This window comes from Euwallacea similis, chromosome 6 (genome assembly GCF_039881205.1).
Source record: "Euwallacea similis isolate ESF13 chromosome 6, ESF131.1, whole genome shotgun sequence".
In the NCBI taxonomy this organism is placed as follows: Eukaryota; Metazoa; Arthropoda; class Insecta; order Coleoptera; family Curculionidae; genus Euwallacea; species Euwallacea similis.
In genome coordinates this window covers 362,911-386,647 of record NC_089614.1, presented here as the reverse complement: position 1 = coordinate 386,647, position 23,737 = coordinate 362,911, and the positions used below count along the sequence as shown (strand labels likewise).

The following is a 23,737-nucleotide window of genomic DNA, read 5'->3' as shown; positions in this document are numbered from 1 at the left end:
AAAGTCGGCTTTATTGCCGCTAAATTTTGCCAAACATTCCCTTGAAACAGCACAACGCTGTTTTTATTCAACTTTGAGAAGTCGCGACGTCCATCTTGAGCACAGCTTTCTCATATGCGATTGATCGGTCAAAATGCGATGTACAATACTTTTTGAAATGCATATCATATCTGCTAACTAGCGCAATTCTAACCGACGATCTTCCAGTACAGCTTTGTGGATTTTCACCGCAATTTCTGGAGTGGTCACCTCATTGAGTTGACCACTACAGAGTTTGTCTTGGGAACTTCTACGACCGCATTTAAACTCTGCCACCTAATATTTTACAGTTGTTAACGAAGGTCCAGATTCCCGCAGAGCAGCATCTAACTTCGCTTTGATGTTGGACGGACTAAGACCATTCAAATGAAAGTATTCAATGTCGATGGCCAATTTTTTCCATGTTCTCAAAATTTCTAAAAGCATTCAGTAAAAACGGCTCCAAAACAATCGCAAATCAACGTAGCGCCCTTAAACTTCTGATATTAGCTTTTTAAGGTTAGGTCTTTGTGATATACGCACATTTTTAACAGAAAGTCGCCATCTACATGTCAGCTTATGTACTTCTGGGACTATCCTCGTATATCTCGAAAATGGGGGAGTTTTAACAGGCCACTTACCTTGGTCGGCTACATGAAGAACTCCTCCAGGTGAAACGCCGATAGCGGATATGGTTTGGAAAACAGCATTCGAAGACAATAAAGTCTCGGCGTTATTTGTCGTGTCATCGGCAACGGCACAAGGACATTCCTGCAAATCTCTGCTGTTCCTCACTGGATTCGCCGTGGTGGTGTTCACGGAACATTGGCATTTCCTGTCTTTGGGCTGCAGTTTGCCAGCAAAATGGGTAATTTTTCCAGCTGTATCTATGAGGCGAACATAATATGTATTACGAGTGTCTGACTCCGCTATGTAGAGGTCGCCGTTGGGGTTGAACGCTAGAGCGAGCACTGTACCTGAAAAGTAAATGCAACCGTGAATTATTACTTCCTTCCTCCAAGGGGGGTTTGATTGCTGTTTTATGGAGCTATGTTTTAGGTAAATATTTCCTTTGTATGCAAAGATATAAAATGTCGCGCAACTATAGGAATTTACGTTATTGCCGACAATTTTGAGTATCGCGGAGCGGGATTTTCCGAATCGCCGGAGGTGATATGAAAATTTTAAAATATCTATATCGATGAATTGTGCTGATATGTGCCCAGAATAGAATATGTTATGCTCGGAATGCGTGTGCAAAAAGGCGACGCCATGGAAAAGGCACATTTAAAAAAAGCTGAGGAAAGTGAATCGAGTCAATTAGCGTGGTGAAAAGTGGAAAAATCCCTCTTGTGGAATATTTTTTTAAATTATGCCCGAAATGACTGTGCGAATGGACAATTTCACAAAAGGCCAGGGGAATTCGAGAAAGTGAAAAAAAAATGCTATTTGAGGTGCAAAACATTGGAAAGTCTAGTGTCTCCCTTTAAAAAAAGTGCCCCGACATGTGCTCCACGAATATGCTTTAAAATTGTGCCCGAAACGGTTGTGCAAAGGCGCAATTCAATCCAAAATAGGAAAATTCTTAAAAAATGTATGTGGGATGATGCGAAATTTGATATTATTTCAGGCTTACCTAATTCGTTTTCAGTTGCAGTGGTGCCATTTGAACCTTTGCGACAATGCAGAGGTGCTCCTGCAACTACTGAAACTTTCATTTCGGGTGTTAGCTTTAGAATTAAACGGTCGTCGATGAAGTGGATTGAACCATCCAATGGACTCAAAGTCAGTCCTGTGGGCCACTGAAGCTGTGCCTAAAGAGAACATTTCCAATTATGTGACTTACATAATTAAATTAAACTAATTAAACATCTGTTTAGATTTTAATAAGTTTAATCAAATTGAAACCCTTCGAGACTGCTTTTCGCACGGAATTATAAATGAATCAGAAAACAATTAACGGAAACCGGCACAGTGTTACAATCCCGCAAATCCAATCCAACTTTCGAATACAAAATGGCAGAATGCAATTCAATTAATTTTTGAGACCCAGACGGTTAAATTAAATTAAAGGGCTAATGCGTCATTAAGGGGAAAGTTGCAAACATGGAAACCGAATGAAATAGGCAATTTAACTTTTGGTGTTAGACGACCCAACTGGATTTTTGATATAATGTTTGATGGAGTAGTAATTTTCATTAGGATCCCAATGGGAAAAGTTACTTTCTCGAGGATTACACCGAACCTCGCTCTTTACCTGATTGGCGGAAATCGCTCCAGTACAAGGAATAGGTATCCAATGGTTGTGATGCCCATGATTGCCAATTAAAGTATGAATAACACCCTTTTGGTCCACCGCTCTTATGTTGGTTCCATCGGCGACATACATGGTACCATCGACTGCAATTGCAATTCCCTTAGGGTGGGCCAGTCTAGCATATTTTGCTGGACCCTCGTCCCCGCATGCAGTGTCATCCCCCGGGATGCATCTCTCCCCGTTTCCAACCACCTGAAACAGTTATTAAAACCTCATGTCATAGGGCAATTAAAACGTTCTAGAGATATGACATTCGCAAAGTGAAATTTACCCAAACAAGGCAATTTCTCCGAACAAAGATGGCTAGCTATTATCTTAATTTGAGCATCAATAAGCTAGGTGTAATTAATGCGTTTCGTCTTGAGCGAATACCAGTGGCGTATCACAATGTTTTGGAGCGGAGTGGGTTTAAAAAATTATTTCTCCTTTTTATACTCCTTTTGGTCTTTCTCTTTGAAATTTTTGATTTGACAAATTTTACCATGCTCAGTGTATGCGAACTCGTTGGCATATCGCAAGATTTTAGTAATTTTCCAAATTTATATCTTACATTTGATTTTTCTTGTGGCGCTAATTTTTACTTGCGAAGTACACTCTATATGCCTCTGTTTTTGCTGGTTTCAAACGCATATTTTGCTTCAAATACATGTTCAACTACAGATATCCTTATTTCCATTTAAATAGTCTTTTGGAATTTCTTGTTTCATTGAGGCAAAATGCATGCTTTTTAAATTACAAAGAACCCTCTCAGGGCTCAATATATAATACCTCATTGACGTAGCATATTTTTTTCAGACCCAGCAATTTTCATAAAATGATTTTGTCCGTACCCAACCTTTTCGCCCCGCATCTCGATTTAAAATTGCTTCCAATACGCCCCGAATTTTACCATACCAACATGATGATTTTACAAATTATAACGAAACTTTTAAAACTTTCAAAAATCATTGGCGTTTCCCTTTTCCATATCCAGTAATTTTACAAATTCATGTCTTTCGTTAGAAAATTCCTTACTTGCGATATGTATCCTGTACGCCCCGTTATTAGATAAAACCTTTACAATGCCAGCATATAATAAGTCATTGACGTATCACTTGCTGCATGTTTTAAGCTACATCGATAGATTAATAGAGCCGCACCACAAAGAACGAAGCAATTTTGATCAGAAATTACCTTTCAACCTTCCTAAATTTTTAAAACTCCTTTGTGCTGGTAAACTCGTTAGGTACGCCAATATTTTGTGGATATTTCATGCTGTCAGCATTCCTTTTTAAATAAACAAATTTTAAATTCTGTTGATAAATTGTCAGGGTCGTACCAAAAGTCAGTAAAAACGAAATTTAATGTGCTCTTCCTAAATAAAAATTCGCCTATGTGGCGTGTATTGCATACTCTATTGCGGAAATGAAGCGATTTCGGACATAAAATTATTGAAATTTTTTCCTAACTTTGACGCAATAAATATTCTTTTAAATTTGTACCGTTTGTTTAGAAAACACCCTTGATACCTCCGCCCCTGGCGGTCCCTCGAAATTTCTCCCCTAAAATCGTTCGAGGACCCAATGGGGAGTGCCAGTGTTAAATATTAATATAATTCCGAATACTAATTGCCAGCATTGGGCTATTAGTTCGTTTGGCTTAAATTTCCAATTCGAACTAGAATAGGCAATTGAACTGTGGATCGCAGAGAAAGCTTCAATAATGGATTTGACCACTACAAATTTGCAACATATACGATTAATGTTCCTTATTATAAAGTTCAAGAACTGTCAAACTCCTGTACTTACTACTTCACAATTGATTGTAGGATCCTGCACAGGTTCTAATGAGAGAACCTTCAAAATCACATGCTTCTCTGGATCCGACACGTACAAATGTCCATCAGCGGGCGAAATCGCCAAGTAGTATTTATAAGCCACTTGAGTAGGCCTGAAACAAACGATTTTACATGAAATCAAACTGAAGAATCACCATCGATTTGGGAAGTTAAGAAGTAAATTTTTCCCGATCACGTCCATTTCAAAGAAGTTGATAAAAAAGAGCCGGCTTACGTACCTTAGTTGCAAAACTGTGTACACTTTTCCCTCGGGGGTGATTCTGCGGACGAGGTTGAAATCCCCAACATAAATGCTGCCATCGGGACCACTGGCCAAAGACCCGGGGGTCAAAAGTCGGGCATCTTTGGCTAGTCCGCCGCATTGTCCAGGGCAATCAATGCTTCGTTGCAATCCGGTTCCCATAACAACTTTCACCATACGTGGATATTTCTGCAAAAAGCAACCATGAAAAATCGACAAACTAACAGGAACATTAGGCACCTTAAAGTGCAGAGTCGAACCATCTCCTTTCTGCAGAATCCCTTCATGGAAATTGTAATGGTGATGAATGTCGAGGCCCCAGCCTCCAATATCGGAGATATCCACATCGAATCCTTTGATTTCTGCCGTCTGCGTGACCCATACTAGATCATGGCAAGTCTCGTGCTGGTACCCAATGGACACCTTCATAAAAAATTAAAATATAAGCTCATAAAGGAAAGGAGTTTCCAAACACGCGAACCTTTGCAGTGGCAATTCCATACACTTTCTGCTTGTAGATGTTCCTTTTGTTCCAGGCGAAGGTGTGATAAAGATTAGGGTCAGCCTCGTAAGTTTTCACGTAAAGACATCCTTCAATTTCCACCCGTACGTGCACGTGGGTTAACGAATCCGGTATCTTATCGCCCGTGAGTTTCATTTGGATCGTGGTCAAATATCCCAGGGATTGGGAGCTTTGGTACATTATGTTCAAGTTGGAGCCTGGAAAAAATTCCAGGGTTAAAGCGCCTGTTAACGAGGCAATGACCCAAGAAGTCGCGAACAATATTCATTTAAAAGCGATGCTCTTTTATGGTGGAACTATAATCATATTTATGCCAGTTTTGTGGAAATTATCTGCACAATTTACATAAAAATCCCATCCAGGCCGGTGTACGTTTCAAGTGAATGTTCTCTGGAAATCTGCCAATCTATTCTGAAAGTAAACCATTTGCCTCCGTACGCGAGGAATAGAAAACAATTTAGTGACTGCTGTAAAGGAAACAAAGCGAGAAATGGATTTAAAGATTGAGTGCAATAATTTTTAAGAGTTGTTGATAGTTATCCTTTATAACTATTAGAGAAATCCTTTACAAAGAGTTATTCAGTCGTGTTATTCCTTCATAACTCACGCCCTACAGAGCTCTATGAGGTGAGCCATAATTGGAGCTCAAATTTCTACGTATTATCTATGTTGCAAGCAATCGTACAGTTTTCATAAAATATGTGTTTGCAATCTTGACGAATTTATGAGGGACTTCCAGCCCTCTCAGTATATTTGAACTGCACACACCGTGAAAACGATTAAACATTGAGTAAGAGCCTTCCAGATGAACCCAACAATCACCCCACATCAATCAGCCCATTTCATTCGAATATCCCCATTCTGCATAATTCAAAAACAGATCCGTCCTTCCTGGAAAGCGCATCCATGAAATTCTAGGGCGCTAAATAACTGATAAGCGGTAAAATTCGGCAATCCGTTTCCAGAGCTGCTCATGCATTATCCCGATAACTCACCTGGAATAGGGATAGATTCCTGGACAATCTGAGTTTCAGCAAAGATGACGCTCCTGCCCTGCATTCCTCCGACTGCTTCCGGCATCCACGTGCCCGTTATGATTGGGCGGAGTTTTTCTGGATCGTGCTCCTCGCACACGTTGGGCAACGACCCATCTGAATCGAAGAATGACCTAGATACTCCTGGGAAGTATAACGCCGGATTGCGACTGAAATAAACACGAATAATTAGTGATTTAGAAGGGGATATTTTTGGTTGCGATAATGTTCGAACTACAATAATTGTGATAATCAGAATAGTAATAGGTAATGTAATGATACAGAGTGTTTCCTAAGTCTTCTAAAATATTTAACGACGTGATTGCCCAGCTCAAAACATAAAAAAAGTTCATATGATCATATGCCCGCAAACGCTTCGTCTCCAAGATACAGGGCGTTAAAAATTAATATTTGTTTTTCGTATTATGTATCGGTTTGGAGAAAAAATAATCAATAATATTGCTGCGTTAGTAAAAAAATTCAACATTATGAGAAAGAAAGAATATGATATAATCAAATAATTGAATTGTACTAAAGAAATTGCTGAAAATGACCTCCATTGGCCATAACACATGCTTCAGCTCGTCACCTAACAGATTCCTGCACTCCAAGGATACCGGGATTATCACAGATACTGTTGAAAGCTTGTAATATCCGATTTCGCAGCTTATTTTCTGTGGCAATTGGAGCAGTATGTACTAATTGCTTGAGGCGCCCCCAAAAATAGAAATCCAAAGAATTTAAGTCCGGTGATCGCGATGGCCAAGGCTGAGGACTTCCTCGTCCGATACAGCGATTTGCATTTTTTTTTACTACTTATATTTATTATAATTAGCAATATTATTTATTATTTTTCCTCCAAACGGACACATAGTAGGGAAAACAAATATTAATTTTTAACGCCCTGTATATTGGAGACGAAGCGTTTGCGAACCTATGACCATATCAATTTTTTTTATGTTTTGGGCTGGGCATCGCACCGTGAAATATTTTAAAATACTTAGGAAACACCCTGTATATTTGTATCTATGTCTAGAGAGAATTTTCTAAATATAATATACAGGATGAGTAGTCACGGAATCGATACGGAGAAGGTGTGTAGAGAACTTCAAAATATGGCGATTTGTTGAATATGACTGCGATTTTGTAAAAAATAATAAGGTTTTCGACAAATTTTGAAGAGGAATAAAAGTTTTAGAATTAAATTTGCTATTAAATAGTATTGTTCATTTGTTATTTGCTTTACAGATAAAAGAATCTCAACTCTTTTAGACCTTATTTTACTCCAAATTCAACCCTTATTGAGCTCACATTTTTACCAATTAAAGATAATGATAAGAATAAAACTAAAATATGCGGTTTTTTTTAAATTTTACAAGCCACTTCGGAGGTCAACATCTTCTCAACTATCAATCTTAGAAAAAAAAATTCAAAAAAACGTCACATTTTGAAGTCCCCTTTACACATCTACTCTGTGTCGGTTCCGTGACTACTCACCCTGTACAATAATTGAAAAACCATCAGGAATTATTTGCATGCGTCGTCTTACTTTGTAGGAATACGTATCAGAGAACAAAAGTGGTTAATTTAAGTTAAAACCATCTAACCAGCTTATAATAGGCAATCCAAATTGAACGCATTGCACAAAGTATTCCATATAATATCTGGAATTTTGTTAAAAATATCCCATTCTCAGTAGATGATATTCAAGACGAAGACATAAGCACTTAGCACTCAAAGAAATTAGGTTAGCAAACCCATTCTAGAATATTTGTTCAGGCTATAGACACTTAAGAGTATATGGAATATATGTTATTTCGTATGCGTTTTTATTTCCAGTTTCTTCATATTCCTATATTTATAGAATACTCGGAACTTATGGATTTTTTCCAACGTATCGTTAGATTTTGAATTTATAGTTTCAGTTCAGGTGCACTTCGGATTATTTCAGCTTTAATTTCGATTTGCCTTCCTTGTATTCCTTTATCTTTTATTTCTTCTCGTTCGTCATTAACAGCATTTTTTGTAGCTTATCTGCAGCTTTGATGGTTCTAATCGAACTGTGACAAATTTGTGACAAATTTTCATTGCCTGTATAATTTTGATGAGAAAAGTCGCCGAATGTTCCACTTTTGTTCATTATTCAGTGCAATAGCTTTATGAACACATCACCTAATTCATAATAAAGGGACCTTTACTATGAATAGCCCCCTCAAAATAAAAATAACCAACCACACTGCACCACAATTTGTGCCATAATTTACGTCACATCTATGTACATGGAACAACATTTAAGCCCGATTATAGTTTAACGTTTCCATTAGGTCCCATTGTGCTTGATTCCTCGAATTATTCTATTACCTGTCAATCAACTAATGAAGTGCATTTTTACTGTCAATTCTAATATACAAAATGGATTTTGTGAAAGCAAAATGGTAAAAAGATAAATTGGCTTTTGTCGGGTGGTGTTTGAAGGTAATATATTAAATGGGGTTTTGTAGTCACACAAAATGGTACTCACTCGATGAGATGTTGGCTGGTCCCATCTTCAGTGAGTTGCATGTGAATGGGGGGTAGGACAATAATTTGGTTCCAAGGAACGTAGACCGTGATGGTTTTGGGTTTGAAAGGGGATCTCTGGAACTGTAGAGTGACTGCACCTCCTCCATTGACCAGCACGTCAAACCTGAAAAAAATAGATATATTTTCATCATTCAATTCTTCTCTAAATCTGAAAGGCTTCAATGTTGAACAAAACTCCCTAGGGAAGAAAAACGAGCCAAGGATCTTTTTTTGCAGGAAATTCTTCAAAATTTTCGAGTTTCAAGACACCGAATTGAAGGTCCAAGAGGTATAAAGGTGACCGACGGGAACCTGACGGTTTTGAAATGAGCCGTATAGAGCTATTTTTACTAAAAATTTAATTATAATGTATAAAATGGTTTATTATTATATGCCATTTGATCATGCGTGAAAAATTATGTCGGGTACGTGGAGTCCCTCCGCCTGAATACAGGTTTCCAATCTTCGTAGAAAATCGGTCATTACCCGAGACATCATTTCGGCATTGATTTGAGCGATTTTTTCCCTGATGGCCTCCTTCTGGCAATATACGGGGTTGATGAGAGTAAACACGCGCTTTCAAATACCCCCATAAAAAAAGTCACATGCGGTTAAGTCCGGTGATCTCGGGGGTTATGGAACGTTACCGAAGCGCGAAATCAACCTTTCTGGAAATATGTCTCGAACCAATTACATAGACATACGAGCAGTGTGTGGGGTGGCACCATCTTGTTGGGAAAAAATATTTTCCAAATCCAGTTGTCGCCTGCGAAGTTCGGGACTTAAGAAAGTGTTTATCATATGGAAATAATACATATATGACTGGTTTTGTGTGAAGATTAGAAACCTGTATTCAGACGGAAGAACAACACCTACCCGACATAATTTTTCACACGTAATCACACGTAAAAAAATAAATTTCATGTAATAATGAACCGTTTTATGAATTATGATTAAATTTTTTGTAAAAAATAACTGTGTACGGCTCATTTCAAAACCATCAGGTTTCCGTCAGTCACCCTTTATAAACAAAATTTCTCTTTAAATCCGAAAGAAAATTTAGGTCATGGCTTGTAAAGTTTGGATAAAATTTCCCTAAGGGAGAGTTCCACACGAGATGACAAATAGAGATTAAGCAGAAAAGAAATTTAAACAGCGACGAGTAAAGTTGCGGCACACTAATAATTTTCTGATGATTTGTTGGAGTACCCTTTCTTTAATGATTAACACATCAAACCTGGAAAAATCAGTATCATGTTTGTTGCTGGGAACGCTTGAATGAATCATCAAGTGAGTGTGGAACAATTTAAAGCAGCTTTAAACCAAACCTATTCCCTTTCAGACGTAAATAAAGGGGATGCAATGGGAAGGGACGCTGAAAGGGTAGATCTTAATTAAAATTTAACTCAAGTGGCGAAGAAAGAGGATCCACATCAAAGATATCTGTAAATTTCTTTGTAATTATACGGTTTTTGTCTGGCGCAGCAACTTAAATTGAACATAAATATTTTCCTTGAAATTAAACCGATGTCATGACTTTCGACACAATGAACGTGAAGATGAAAATTAAATAATTTAGTTAAATGGGCCGCAAATGTTTCAGTTTTAACGGGCGAAAATCGAGAGAAACTCAACATTAATTCTAAAAAAAAATTAAGAAGCGATTACCGGAAGTCCTTTAGAGATTAAACCTAAACAAAAATTTGTACTACAAAGCGAACGAGAGATTCCCAACTTATCGCAGAGCTTTAGAGCTGAAACTTGAGACACAAAACCCGATTTAAGTTTTATTTTAATAAGATAAAATTACTTTACTGTAAAGTACGACAGAGGAAAAGAGAGCCCATAAAGTACGGCAAATACTTCTTTAAATAAAAGACCGAAGGCTTCAGACGTTTGCTTTATCATTTGAAACCGTAGATTTGCTTACTCTCTTTGTATAAACAAGTCTGCAGAGGATCAAACTAGGAGTAAATCCGAAGCTGGGATGAAATCAAATTAGGAATGGCAGGGGCGTTACGATTTCTTTGTTTCCTATTGAAGGATTTCTTAATATCCTTAATCTAGTATAGAGATGTAGATATGGCCTAGAATCAGTGGAGTTTTATAAATTAGCAGTAAAAAGTGTGAATCATTGAAAAATAAATTATGAGACACATGATGTAATTTACCTTTTTTTAATAGATCACCTGAAATTGTGGAATTTTGGAGGAGTGAAACAAAGTTTTAGTAGATATTTCTGATGATAATATTTTACTAATAGTTTCAATAAACAACAAAAAGGTCATGGGAGATCTTTTCTAATACCGCGTAGTACCGTCTGGATATGATAATTTGGTCTGGAGATAACTTTATTCCCGAGTTTAAGACTGTTGGGTTTTAAATTTTAATCAGAATGTCAGGACGTGTTCTTTTAGTTGTTGTGACTCGAATGTCAATGGTGTTGTTAGTAAAAGCTTTTTTTATTGTTATTAAAAGCTTTAAGAGGTATGTATTTTTTTTTACAAGAAAACTATCAAAGACTCATTTTCCATGCGCGCCAAAAAACACCACATCAGGAAAATTCTTCTGATAGAAAAAAAAATTTGAGGAATTCATCACCGAAACGTTTTTACGCTTTATTAGGTTACATCAGTGTTTTCGACTGTAAATGGAAAAAATTTACACTGAATGGTGTCTATATCAAATCTATATCAAATTTCCGGATTTTCGTTTGCCCTTGAAACTTACCATCCTCCATTTCTGGTGAGTGTGAAACCAAATTTAGACTCTCTATCGACGGAAACTCGAATCCCCACAATCCCCAGTCCTTGAGGAGAGACCACCTGCCCACGCATGACTGCCACTCGACTAAATCAAAACAAAATTCAAATTATTCTTTAGTAAAAACGAAAAATGTGTTATTTAGAATGCACCAAAAACTAGCAAAAAATGGTTCATTGAATAAAAATGAATAAAAGAACAGCTCTTGAGGAAAACTGCAAGATATCTGGTTTATGGTGCATAATATGTTTAGCTATAACGTATATAAATAGTAAAAAAGGAAAATTAATTTTCATGAAATGGAAGAGTTCATGCAGAACTTTAGCAATATCTCCTCGGAAGCGCTGAATAAGATGTAAGCTGCATAGAGCCGTAATAATGTAAAAATAACAGCCATGCCTGTAAATGAATTTTCACCTTTGAGGGGATTAATTTTACATTATTACGACAAAGTAACTTTACGCAGGCAATACCTTTACTTCTAAATGAACAAAAGTCTCTATATATTACAACAGAAGGGGTGGTGAATTGTCTGATCTTCCAACACATTGCTTCGTCACTATGAACGTAATGAATATTTATAAGACTTTACATAAAGAAAATCATATCAAAGTAATTAAAGCTAGTTTTTACTTACCATACAAATGGTGATGGCCTGAATTCTAAAGCTTAAAATCTAGAAAATACTCTGATGATAATATTAGTTATAATGTTAATCACACATTCATTAAATTAGGGTCTACTTACTAATGAAATTTAACTCGTTTCAGGCAGAAAAGGCCGAAAGTGCACCATCACTGGAAAGGGCAACAATAGCAATTTGGGCAAGTTGCTCACCCATAATTGCTCATACGCCTTATAAATACTCATTATCATAGTGACACAGCAGTTAAATTTTAACAGTGTGTATGTGAATATTGGACAAAATGCAACGATGCAGAATAAGGGTCCCTCTGGGAAAATTAATTATAAGAGGTGCGATAAAGGATATCGGGTTGTACAGAGGTTACAGGTTAATGTGTAAAGAGCAGCTGGTTAAAGCACGACAAGAACTTCAATTAAATGCCCTTTGAGATGTTTGAATTGGCTGTTATGTAGGGCGATCTGTTGCATTCAAGGGCGTCCCTGGTGCTTTAGACAACTAGCTCTAGGGAATGACTTGACACGAAGACAAGGGTAGGGATTCCGGTTTGAGCCGTCAGATACTTAAAGTGTGTTCTATGGTAGTCTAACGTTTTTGGCGTGTGTTTTTAGCACGGTTTTGTCGTGATTTATTGCATATGATGCAAGTTAAAAGTTGAGGATTTATTCGTAAGTTTCAGCCTTTTTGTGTGTTTTTAGATGAGAGGCACTAAACGAAACAAATGCAGCAAATAATTTCATGCTACTTTTATATCGCTTTTAACGATTAAAAAGTGCGCAATTTCCATCGGACGCTACATCACAATGAAACTTCTGTTAGAAAATAGCATTACAATTTTCATGTCTTATCCAGTTTCTCCCATTTGCTCTAATTGCTTAATCATGATCAGAAACTTATCTCTCCCCCTTGCGTGTGCTTGATAACTACATCTATACTGTATCTTAAAAGTCGCTTAGGGGAAAGCTTTTTATTGATTACCTACCCCATATTAAATCCCATTTGAGGGCAAATCAAATTCTACTCCTTCAAATGGGAAATCACCAAAAATTGACAATTTTTAACTTGCATCATGGTCCCTTACCTTACGTCAACAAAACTGATTTAACTGGTTGTGCAGACCAAGATGATTTGACTGTAACTGAAGTGGTCAAAACTCAACTTGAGTCTGGGCAACTCGTGTTTTAGTTGAACAGACATCTAGGTAGATACAAATTTCTGCGGATTGTTAAATTATATTATGTGAATATGGGGAAAAGTTAAACATTTTTTTCTATTTTTTTAATTTTTCCTCCACCACGGTATTTGAGGTTAGTGATTAAGTCTGGATTTTAATGATAAAAATGAGATTATATGAAGAAATATACAGATGGCGCAGCGACAGAGCATACGATTACATTGCAACGAAAGAGACTTCTTGCGCAACAATAGTGAAACACACAATGGGTCTTTTCTTGCAGATATAAGTCAAACTTGAAAATGTTTTTGCGAAAACATGTTTATTATTCCTTCTCTGTATACGTCTTTTAAAAACTACTTAAATGTTTTCCGAAATTAAATTAAAATTGCATTGGATGGAAATATACAACGGAAACAAGTGAGTTCTGTTCCAAGTAACGTAAATTTTTAGATGTCGGAGAGCGTAACAAGAAAGTAAAGAAGAGGATAAGAAAGATAAATCCTAATAAAAATTTTTAAAAAACTATGAAGAATTAAGTAATAACGCTAATCTTTTAATTTTGAAAAATTCACAAGTGATTAAAAATAATGAAAGTAAAATTGAAAAATTTGAACTTTTGATCTCTTTCTTCTAATTTAATTAAATGTGATCTCTTTTAGGAACTCACGAAGTCATTAAGTTACTTCTGAATTCTGGAAACTTCAGAGATACTTTTTGAAAGTGTTAGGAAATCTGTTCTTTCCTGAAAAAATATGAACGCTTATTTTACTTCATTTATTTCATTTAAAGACTAAATATCTTAATTTAGGTTAATCCTTAAAAAAACACATATTTTGAGATGAATAAGGCAACTAAATCAATAGAGTTGAGAAGAGAATACATAAAAAATAATATAATATTAACAAATATAAAATTAATAGGAAATAAAAAAAAGTCAAAAAAAAAATTGTCATTCAGTCAATCATTCAATATTAAGAAAAAAATACTTTAAATTTAAATTGAATATTTTGAGAATGTTCTTTATCAAATTTAAAACGTTTTTCAGAAATTCTTTAAAGTAATGTTTATGCTCTCTAACGTCTAGAAATTTCAGGTATGTTCGAATTGTGATAATCTACTTCAAATATAAGTTTTTCTCTCTGGAACAAAATTCTTCTAATTACCAAGAAAATTCAGTGCATTGGAATGAAAACCAAATGAGTTGATATTTAGCATTCATGTACGTACTCATACCATGGAATGTTCATGGTATATCGGAAATTGTTTTTTAAAGATTTTCTACATCTTAGAAGGAAATTATATTAGACCGACTATTGAGCTACATATTAATGTCATTCATACCAAAATAGTTTTCGAGATATTATGAGAATTTCAAACGCTTTTTGTATACAGTACAAATACTATTTAACTAACATCATCAATTTAAATTGTTCTTTCAGATACTTCTCTGAAATAAGTTTTAATTTTTTATTCGTTTGCTTCCTTACTGTGAGTAAAGAATAATTGTGTTTCAATTTAGTTGCCTGCAAGGAAAAAAAACATAGACATACCATAAAAAGCATGATAAACGATTAACACACAAAGAACAATACATAAAATTGTAGACGAACAAACAGAGAGGTCGAGTCATAGTATGAATCATATATTTCAATTCTGTATCTCCAACTTTAGGTGAACCAATGAAATTAGATACAAAACTGAAAACTTTGATGCATTTCAGAGAAAATCTAGAGAAAGTCTTAAGAGGACTAAGAGGTCTTCAAACTTTCTTGAAAAAACCTTGAGGTTAAGCTAGACTTTCCATTAATGTTAGTTTTAATGGAGGTATGTAACAGGCAGTACATAGAACAGACAAACAGACAGAGAACGAATATGGGAGTATGCTGCGACTTACCGCGGTGTAAAGGAGTTCCAGAACTCGCTACGGGTTGCAGCAGCGACACAGAGAACACAAGAGACAGGACAGTTACTAATCACTCCCGTAATACTATATGCTTAACATGAATGTTTTAACTCTCTTCATATGAGAAATGAACTTTGTCTAATGATAAAACTTGCATGTGGCATATGTATTACATCACCATTTTAATCGTCACTGATCAAATATTTAAAAACATCAATATGAAAGCGATGCTGGAGAGGAGTTTTACAATTTTAGTTACTCACTGACAATTAAAATGGTTCTTGTTCCATTTCATATTGCGCACCACTCTCACTTGTTCGTTCAATCACCGACTTATGACAGGACAATGTGACGGACACACAAACGAAAAATAAAAATAAACGGACTATTATCTACGGACATATGACAGACACAAGTTAGCAAATATAGGTTCAGTTAACTACGGTTATACATAGGGTTGTTTCGTTGAAAACACATAGAGGGGATTCTGGTCTAAAAGCACTTTATTTTTTATTAAACTTTAACTTTGTAATTACTTGTTTTCTTTCAGCTAGGGTGACAGTAGCAGGATAAAGATTATGATTGGGCGCATTCAGCGGACTTATAGCGCTGCAGCACTTGAAGATTGAATTCGCTGAAAGCTTGTTGTTTAACAATTTGATTTGACAATACAAATTGGAACTTGTGAAAATTGAGGGTCCAGAATTCCAGCTTTCTAGCGTAACATAAGTGATGTAAGTTCCCTGGATGTGGTTATTATTAAGAAAAATTATCATGTTTTATGTTAAGTATAATGGCACAATATTTCGTATAGTTTGAACGAGGTAATTGAAATTTACTGGATTACAAGACTGCAAAATTTGCACCAAGGTAAAAGCTTTATATAGTCACTGGCATCGTTTTTTTCCATGCAGAGGGAGTCGGAGTAATGTGTTTTTTTGGTTAGGCTAATCCAGGTGAGCGCTGATTATAACAACGCTTCAAAAGTTGGTTTAGCAGCAATTAAAAGTCTCCTGCTGGCATATTTTTGAAGCTTTTAACGAGAAATACTACGGAGAAAGCTTTATATTTCTGGAAGGAGGTAGAGAAACCTCCGTTTTGAGAAAGCACTCCATGATTCAATCAATATTTGATTTGCATGCTGAGAGTTAGAGCATATTATGTGAATTATTTGCACATATCTCAGTACACACAATATGCCATCATTATTAGAGTTATTGCGTTGTTCATGACATCACTGTTTCAATTGAAAATTACTTTTGCTCCCACTCGAAAGCCAAAAGCAGCCTAATATTATTAGATCCGGCGATGAAACTACTAGACCCTTCCAACTTTCCCAGCGAGCTATTTGCATAATATCCCACAATAAGCCTGGAGTTTATTCTTTACATTGTTTGATCAATACCGGAGTTTGCAAACCATTTACATCGCAATGAAGATATATTTTCATTTGAATGTCCCTATTTTCCTCCCCATTCAGCCAGACAAATTGGTTTAGTCTGGGAAATATTGCGTAAAACGCGGATTGATTACGAATTGCCTCATAAGGAGACTTGGAAAACTACTGCAAATATGAAACCTGAAATGGAGTTTATGTTTTTCTTTTGAATTTATCTCGGTTGAATGATTGCAAGATGTTGCAAATGCAAAAAGACTTATTTCCATCCTGCGTATTATAAATCTGCACCTCGTTCGTTCTGTGCTAAACACTTTAACATCAACAATAAATCTTGCTTACTTAGAGCTGCAGTAAATTTCGCAGCTGTGATGCAGATGAGATTTTATCTTTGCGACGAAAATGAATTGATAAAATTCCCGCAGAATACTTCCGCTCTTGTAATAAAGAACGGAAGAAACAACAAAACATAAAAGAAGATCGATATGAGCCGTGGAGCGTAGGATATTCTCTTACGTACGACGAGAGGGAAACGTAGCTTGCTCTAAAATGTATCGAATAGAATAAATATTTGATTATTCTTGATTTATTACTGCAGAAATTATTTTCGTAATGTATTTTAGGGGCATGCAAACTTTGCAACTAAAACATGAGAATGGAGATGAGATAGAAGCAGAATTATTGCTTTGTTCAAGCGGATTTTAATAAGGTCAGGTTTGGAAATAGTTCCACTATGTTTCTCTTCAGTTTCTTGGTTAATTTTTCAAAAGTTCTCTCATAGTTCAATTGTGTTTATGTTATAATAAAATGAGACGAATGACACGTCTGAAACAATAACATAATTAAAAATCCTTTTAATCTCTTAATAAACCACTGAATTTTGAATATTTTTTCCGATTCAATACTACTAGATATTAATTTGCACCCCAAATATATTCGTTGTTACTTTTTTCCGGAGTTTGTGTTACTCACTATTTCCTTCAGTGACCTTTCAAGGATACAGAATATGCACCCTGTGAATTTTGATTTACGTGTTTGGATTACCCTGTGGGATCTATCTAACACTCGTAATATCAGTTACGGCTGCTTCATTACACACTAAACTCTAACGGATTTGCAGAACGTTTTACTAATAGTGGTCCTATGCTTAGCTATAATGGTTTTCCCGTGATTTTGAATTTTACCAGAAATTATCTTCCTAACCTTTAACTACAAGAATATTGAGTTTTGGAGTTCTCCAAACTTCAAATTATCTAGGGATAACCATACGAAAGTATGAATACTCTAATGGATTTACACTAATCTTAAAGTTTAACACGAATTATCTTAAAGCGTCTTGTTTCCTAGAATCCACAAGTTGACTCTGACGCTTGAATGTATCCTGCCACTTCTTGTAAGGACCAGAAGAACGAGGATTTTGGATTTTCTCTTATGCTGAGAATGGAATGGTAAATTCATATCATTGGGTTTGATGGTTGTAGGAACGAAATAAATATTTGTTACTGTTTTTTGTTGGTTTCAATAGCTTTCAATTTCGTCTCTTAGATTTTACCGCATTTTCAAGGGTCCATAATGCAAGGTATCTTTTACAGACCTCATTGTCGAGTCGGTGATCTAGGCCCATCTGGTCTTACTTCTCCTAACTGGTTGAAATATCCTTCGGTTGGATTACGCTCCTCGACGGGTCTTAGTTTTCCCTTTTCGGTATTAACGCATTTCCAGGGCCGATAAGATTTCTTTTTAGACCTCTGCTGTGGGTTCGTTATCTGAGCGGATCTGGTCTGGCTTGTCCCAATTGCGGCGGACCGAACTTACAGTGTTTGGTACTTACGGATTCGCATCTTTGGCGACGGAACACTGTCTATCCCCTGTTTGTTGATCTCATAAATTTCTTCAAATTTGGCGATCCTAGAATATCCATCAATTTGATAGATTTGCCAGCTAATCGCTTGCCGGGCTGCAGCTAGGAATGTCTTCGATGTTGTTGGCTACGTGAAGAATCTCTGATAGGTCCTGTAGTTCTAGGTTCTAGTTATTGGGCGTTGATTGAGTAAAATACTTAAAATCTCCTGATGGTGGAGCTTGGAAATTTATTAATAGTAGAGCATGAGTTTTAAGTCCGTCTCGCCGTCTGTGATGCTGTAAAATACTCAAAACTCCTCTAGACGGATCAACGACTGTGTCTCTGTTGGTTATTTGAAGTACCTCTGGCACGTACGACGAACGAAAGTAAAATTGGGAAAAATGTGTTTTTTTAAGTAAATTTATCTTGTGTCATTATCTAAAAAACCTGAATATAAATTACATTATAAAATAAACAAGATTTACCTATCTCCCTCCCAAATAGCTATTTAGGCAACTACTCTGTGAAGGAATTCGTTAGAGTCACGTAAAGCGAAATATCTGATAAAGGAAAGGCGTCGAGTGCTTTTAGACCAGGTCCGGTTGGCGGTCAAAATATTAGGAAATGGAATAACAGAAAGTAGGTTAACATCTAGGAAATATATTAATACTTTCAAATTTATTCAATTCGAGGCTATGGAAATGTGGAGCACATTCCTCTCTCCGAAACTAAGAATAATATTTATCTACATAAAAATAAAGCAGCAAATAAAAAATAGCCCAAATTTCTAGTCGAGAGAAACTACTTTACAGGGTGATAAAAATTTTCCCGGATACAGTTTTGTCAATTGTTATTAGGCAGCAAAATCCTTTATGTTAATTAGAAATTATCTTTAAATCTTAAACGCATGCTCAACTTGTGTCCACCAGTGTGTCTTTCGATACATACCTAGGTTTGTAAGTTGCTACAGGCCAATTAAGTTAAACCAAGTTATTTACCACCTTTCACTAACCTGTAGTAACTTTCATTTAACTCAATACTTTCAAATTATTATTGCTGTTATTTGTGCAACAGTAGAATACCCTTACTGAGAATTAATTTTCAGATTTATTTCGCAAAGTTGTTCCTTAGGGGCATCAAAAATTTCAGCAGGATATATTAACTGATTTAAATTAAAAGTAAGGATAAGTGGTATTTGGTGCACAAACGCTTTCTTTTGATAAAAAAATCCTTTAAATCGCAAAAGGGTTCGTTCGGAGCGACAGCTCGGCAAGGTTGGACTGAAAAAGGGTAAAACGCACACAAAGGGATTCAAAGACGAGACACACGGGCATTTTCCGAGGCGCCACTTTAAATTTTTAAACGGATTAGTAGACAACTGCGCGGATGTTCCCAAATTTAATTTTGCATTTTTTATATTTCCTTGTTCCCTGAGAGCTCCGATTAAAAATTAAGCAGATTAGGTTTCCTGCCGACATTCAATTTGAGCGTTTAAGGTCCGGTATTACGGCAAGTTTTACGTCCTTTCGGTAAATAGCATTATGAAAAAGAGAGATGAGTTATCGTTGAGACAGGGAAGCGAATTATTAAGAGTTATGGTGGAGGATGGCCCGGTTTCTTTGTTCTGCCATAAACGACTGGCTTTTGAAAGGATGAAAGGGCAATGTGGGTTCCGCCCGTAAAAAAGGGCGATTTGTCTTTGCGTCCAGATCATTTTTGTACCGGAAAGTCGACAATAACTTTTAGTAAATTTGTAGCTTACATTGAAAGGTTCTGTAAAAACCCAGGGGTGGATGGTATTCCAAAACAGTCAGCCAAGGTTTGTTTGTCGAAAATAACATTGAATCGCTTCTCTTAAAAATGTCTTATGCAAAAATGCCTTTCCTTTCCATAAGGGTCATTCCTTCATTTGCATTTTTTGCTTGAAGAAACTTCTTTTTAGCTTCTCTTTTTTGTTTACTGTCTTCTCCGAAAACCATTGATAGTTTTGTCTTAATAGTTAAGTAAGTTTCAGATTTCACACAACCTTTAAAACAACTCATTCTATACGATTCCATGACTCCTCAATAAATTTAATATTTTTTCATGTTACGTTTTAAAATAACTCATTTTGGTTTTCAATTATCCTAAAGTTAAACTTGTCTCTAATAAATAGAACTTTGGACTTATGAAAGTAAAGTATTGATAGCATATAGTCGAAATGAAAAAGTTTGGTCGATTTCAATCTTGAGATTCGCAAACTGCTAAAATCGTTTCACAGATTTGGGTCAAACTGGAGCAGTCCAATCCTGTTTTACATGAAATCTGATGGCAATCTGGAATATTAATTTGTCATCATTAATTATTCCTGCCTGCAAAGCTGGTTCTCTTGCTTTAGTATTTATACTGTTTCAAGAGGCGATATTGATGGAGAGTATTTTTTGTTTGTTTTTAAAGCAATATCCGATCAATTATCGGAGATGAAGCGGATAGGCAGTAACAAACCCAAACATGACATACAAGCCAATTCTCGTCGGGAATCCCCACAGTTATGCTACTCGCAGTCCAATTTACTTCCTATTTAATTAAAGCGGCGTCTCGGGAGGATAGAGGTGAAATGGGGGGCAGAGAGGGAAGAGATAGGCCAGTCAAAGGCAATTTTTTCGGGACGAGTCCCGGCAAGCTGAATTTTTCATGTACCCGAAATGAAAGTGTCTCGAACGATTTGTTATTTTTGCGGACAGTTCAGAATACACTTCGAAGTTAGAAAATCTGATTTTTCTATAGTTAATTTTCCCGACCCGGCTTTATCGAAGGTCCACACTATTTTGTTATATCTGTTAATAAAAGATTTGAAAGTGAACTTTCCTGGGAATAACCTCATTATTCAAAGCAAGAAAAAATCGGTGCCTCGCCTGCACTTTCATTATTTTAATCTAATTCAATATAAACCTACTTCGTGTTTACCTAATCAGGGACTAATATCGGTTAATAGCGCATAATAGTCCACATTTAGCGACATGCATATTTAGCCCTTGCTTGTCGGGACTCGGCGATTTGAATAAAAAATTGCCCCTTGAAGGGCCCGAAAAAAGCTCGGCCAGGGTAGGTGCGACGTCCGAGCTTAGTTACTTATTTTGAGGTTGAAATTGTGAGCTGAGTCAATACACTTTTCAAATTTATGAAGTATGGAGCGATCAAGTTAGTAGTAGTAAAAGCTACGAACGAATTATATGACTTCAGCTCAATTTTACAGCTCTAAATTTATGACGACTGAGTTGATGCTGCCAATTTACAGTTCATTTTCGATATGGGAGCTTTGCAGATATAGAGGAAATCAAATAGCTGGGAATTGATTAAGACACTCTGGACGGTGATATGGACATGGTGGATTGGACAATGAACCCTTAAACATTGATTTATTAAATTTATTCTTCTTGCTAAAATAGAACTTTGTTGAACGAGTTCTGAAAGGTCGTGATATCTACGATTTTGTTTCAATCTGAAAAATGAGAACATGGTGCTCGGTAATTGTAATTAATGCTCGATATCAGATTTTGACAAGCACGCACACCCACCTTAACGGACAATATTGCCAGATGGGGCAAAAAGTAAAAAAAAAGTAGAAATTTTGTTTCTAAAAGTGAATGTCAATTTTTGACTGATGACGATTTAGATTCGAGTTGACAACATTGCCAAATTAAATACAATTTGAGTTGTTACAGTTTTTTGAACATAATAAGGAAACTAATCATTAACAGGTTCGGAAATTTGAAGGAACAAATTGAGGTACAATTTCGTCATTTTTAGGTGAAGCAATTTGTCTGAACAGTCCCCAGGCAGTGATTAAAATGGCACTTCTGCACAAATGTGAAAAACTCCATCAAGAATTATTTTGTGTAGTTGATTCTAGACAATTTGTTTTACTGAAGAATCTGCAGTTGAAATTCTCTAACTTTTCCCAGTTTTTCCTTTAATTTACAAAGCTCCCTTATGTTACGAAACTGTACCAGTAATTAGCTGCTTTATTAGTAAAAATTGAGTGAAAAGTGATTAAAACTGCTGGCTGGTGCCCTTCGACATCACATTGTTTTAACGCTTTTACCTGGAAGTACTGCATTGGAGCATAAAAAATGATTATTAATTAGCTAATCCTGCAGCACAGAGTTATGTAATTAAACCTGGTTTTCAACCAGTCAACAATCTGTGATATTAGTTTCGTTAATAGGCACATTAATTAAGGGCCCTAATAATGACAAACATTGATGCATTTTCTGATAAAATAATGCACTACGATTTATATAAAGTTAATGTCCAAATTAGATATGTTCGTTCAATGGAGTACTTCCTTGAATTTGTGACACGCTGTAAGTTTAGTTCTATTAAGCGCTAGAGGTTTAACTAAGTTAATTAGGTTTATATAGGTCTTAGACTTACCTTTCTGTATACTCATCTATATGGGCGTAGGACTGCACCGAGTTTTCTTCAATCAGGAACTTAACCCTTTGATAGAATGAAGCTGTTACCGATGGGGGTTGTTTTCTTAGTAAAACCTCTACTGGATCATTGCTTGATATGCACATTATGTGGTCTGAGCAGCTGGGATGGGAACAGCATTCGCTGTCTGAGCAATCCACCATTCCATCTAAACCAAGGGAACAACGCCGAATTTATTCGCAATTTGTTCAGAAACGAATATTACCATGATCGTTATCTAGATCATCCTGGCACTCAGCCTCCAAAGCAATGCTGCAGTCGAAACCAGCCCACCCTTCAATGCAAACGCACTTATAGAGCCCTTCTTCCAGGGTGCATTGTCCATGCCCAGAACAAGCGTTTTCACATCCAGCTAAACGATGATAATGGATGAATTTAGTATACGCCCGCATGTTTTCCAAATGGAGATTTAAGGAAAACAAATTATGCATTAGTGTTATATCATATTTTGAGCAAAAAAGATTCGACGAGCTTAGGAACTTCCCCATTATTGAGGATCCAGGCCCAAGTTTCATAATGCCCCTCACGATGTCGGAATACAAATTAGCTAAATGGGGGAAATATAGCGGGGTAAAAAGGGCTCAAATTTATTTCATATTAATAATGAAAATTTATTTGTGTCGAGAACAAAAAGATATTATAGTTGGAAAGAGACAAAAGGACTTAATATTCTTCCAACTACGAAATTCAAACAATGACTGACTTGTTGGTAACTAAAACTGCACCAAGCATTAGAACCCTCATAAAAATATACAATTTCCCAAATTGGCCCTTAGCATCAATGAGTTTGGGGCTGAGTCAGTAAAATAATGCATTCGCTCATTGCTTTTGATTATATCCACCGTCGATGTGAAGGAAACATTACGAGGAAATTTCTTTGGACCCGGATTAACCGGCCGTGAAAACCTTCCCAGAACCGCTCTATTCTTTAAGCCGCTATAACGCTCTAGTCATTTGTACCAATGTTTTTGGGACATGTGATATATAAAACCATTATCAGATTC

The 23,737-nt window shown here is 36.2% G+C and overlaps 1 protein-coding gene across 3 annotated transcripts in view; it reads right to left on the bottom strand.

Annotated features, from left to right (window-relative positions):
• Ten-a (tenascin accessory) overlaps positions 1-23,737 on the bottom strand; it is a 244,158-nt gene that overhangs the window by 8,448 nt on the left and 211,973 nt on the right. For all 3 annotated transcript variants that reach the window (XM_066391157.1, XM_066391159.1, XM_066391158.1), the window contains 13 exons: positions 22,939-23,085; positions 22,674-22,881; positions 15,010-15,036; positions 11,263-11,382; positions 8,492-8,656; positions 5,932-6,140; positions 4,895-5,133; positions 4,654-4,836; positions 4,391-4,602; positions 4,123-4,264; positions 2,276-2,527; positions 1,655-1,832; positions 660-995 (listed from right to left, as the gene is read on the bottom strand). In XM_066391157.1, coding sequence (XP_066247254.1) covers positions 660-995; positions 1,655-1,832; positions 2,276-2,527; positions 4,123-4,264; positions 4,391-4,602; positions 4,654-4,836; positions 4,895-5,133; positions 5,932-6,140; positions 8,492-8,656; positions 11,263-11,382; positions 15,010-15,036; positions 22,674-22,881; positions 22,939-23,085 — 2,418 coding nt within the window. The remainder of the gene's footprint in view (positions 1-659; positions 996-1,654; positions 1,833-2,275; positions 2,528-4,122; positions 4,265-4,390; positions 4,603-4,653; positions 4,837-4,894; positions 5,134-5,931; positions 6,141-8,491; positions 8,657-11,262; positions 11,383-15,009; positions 15,037-22,673; positions 22,882-22,938; positions 23,086-23,737) is intronic.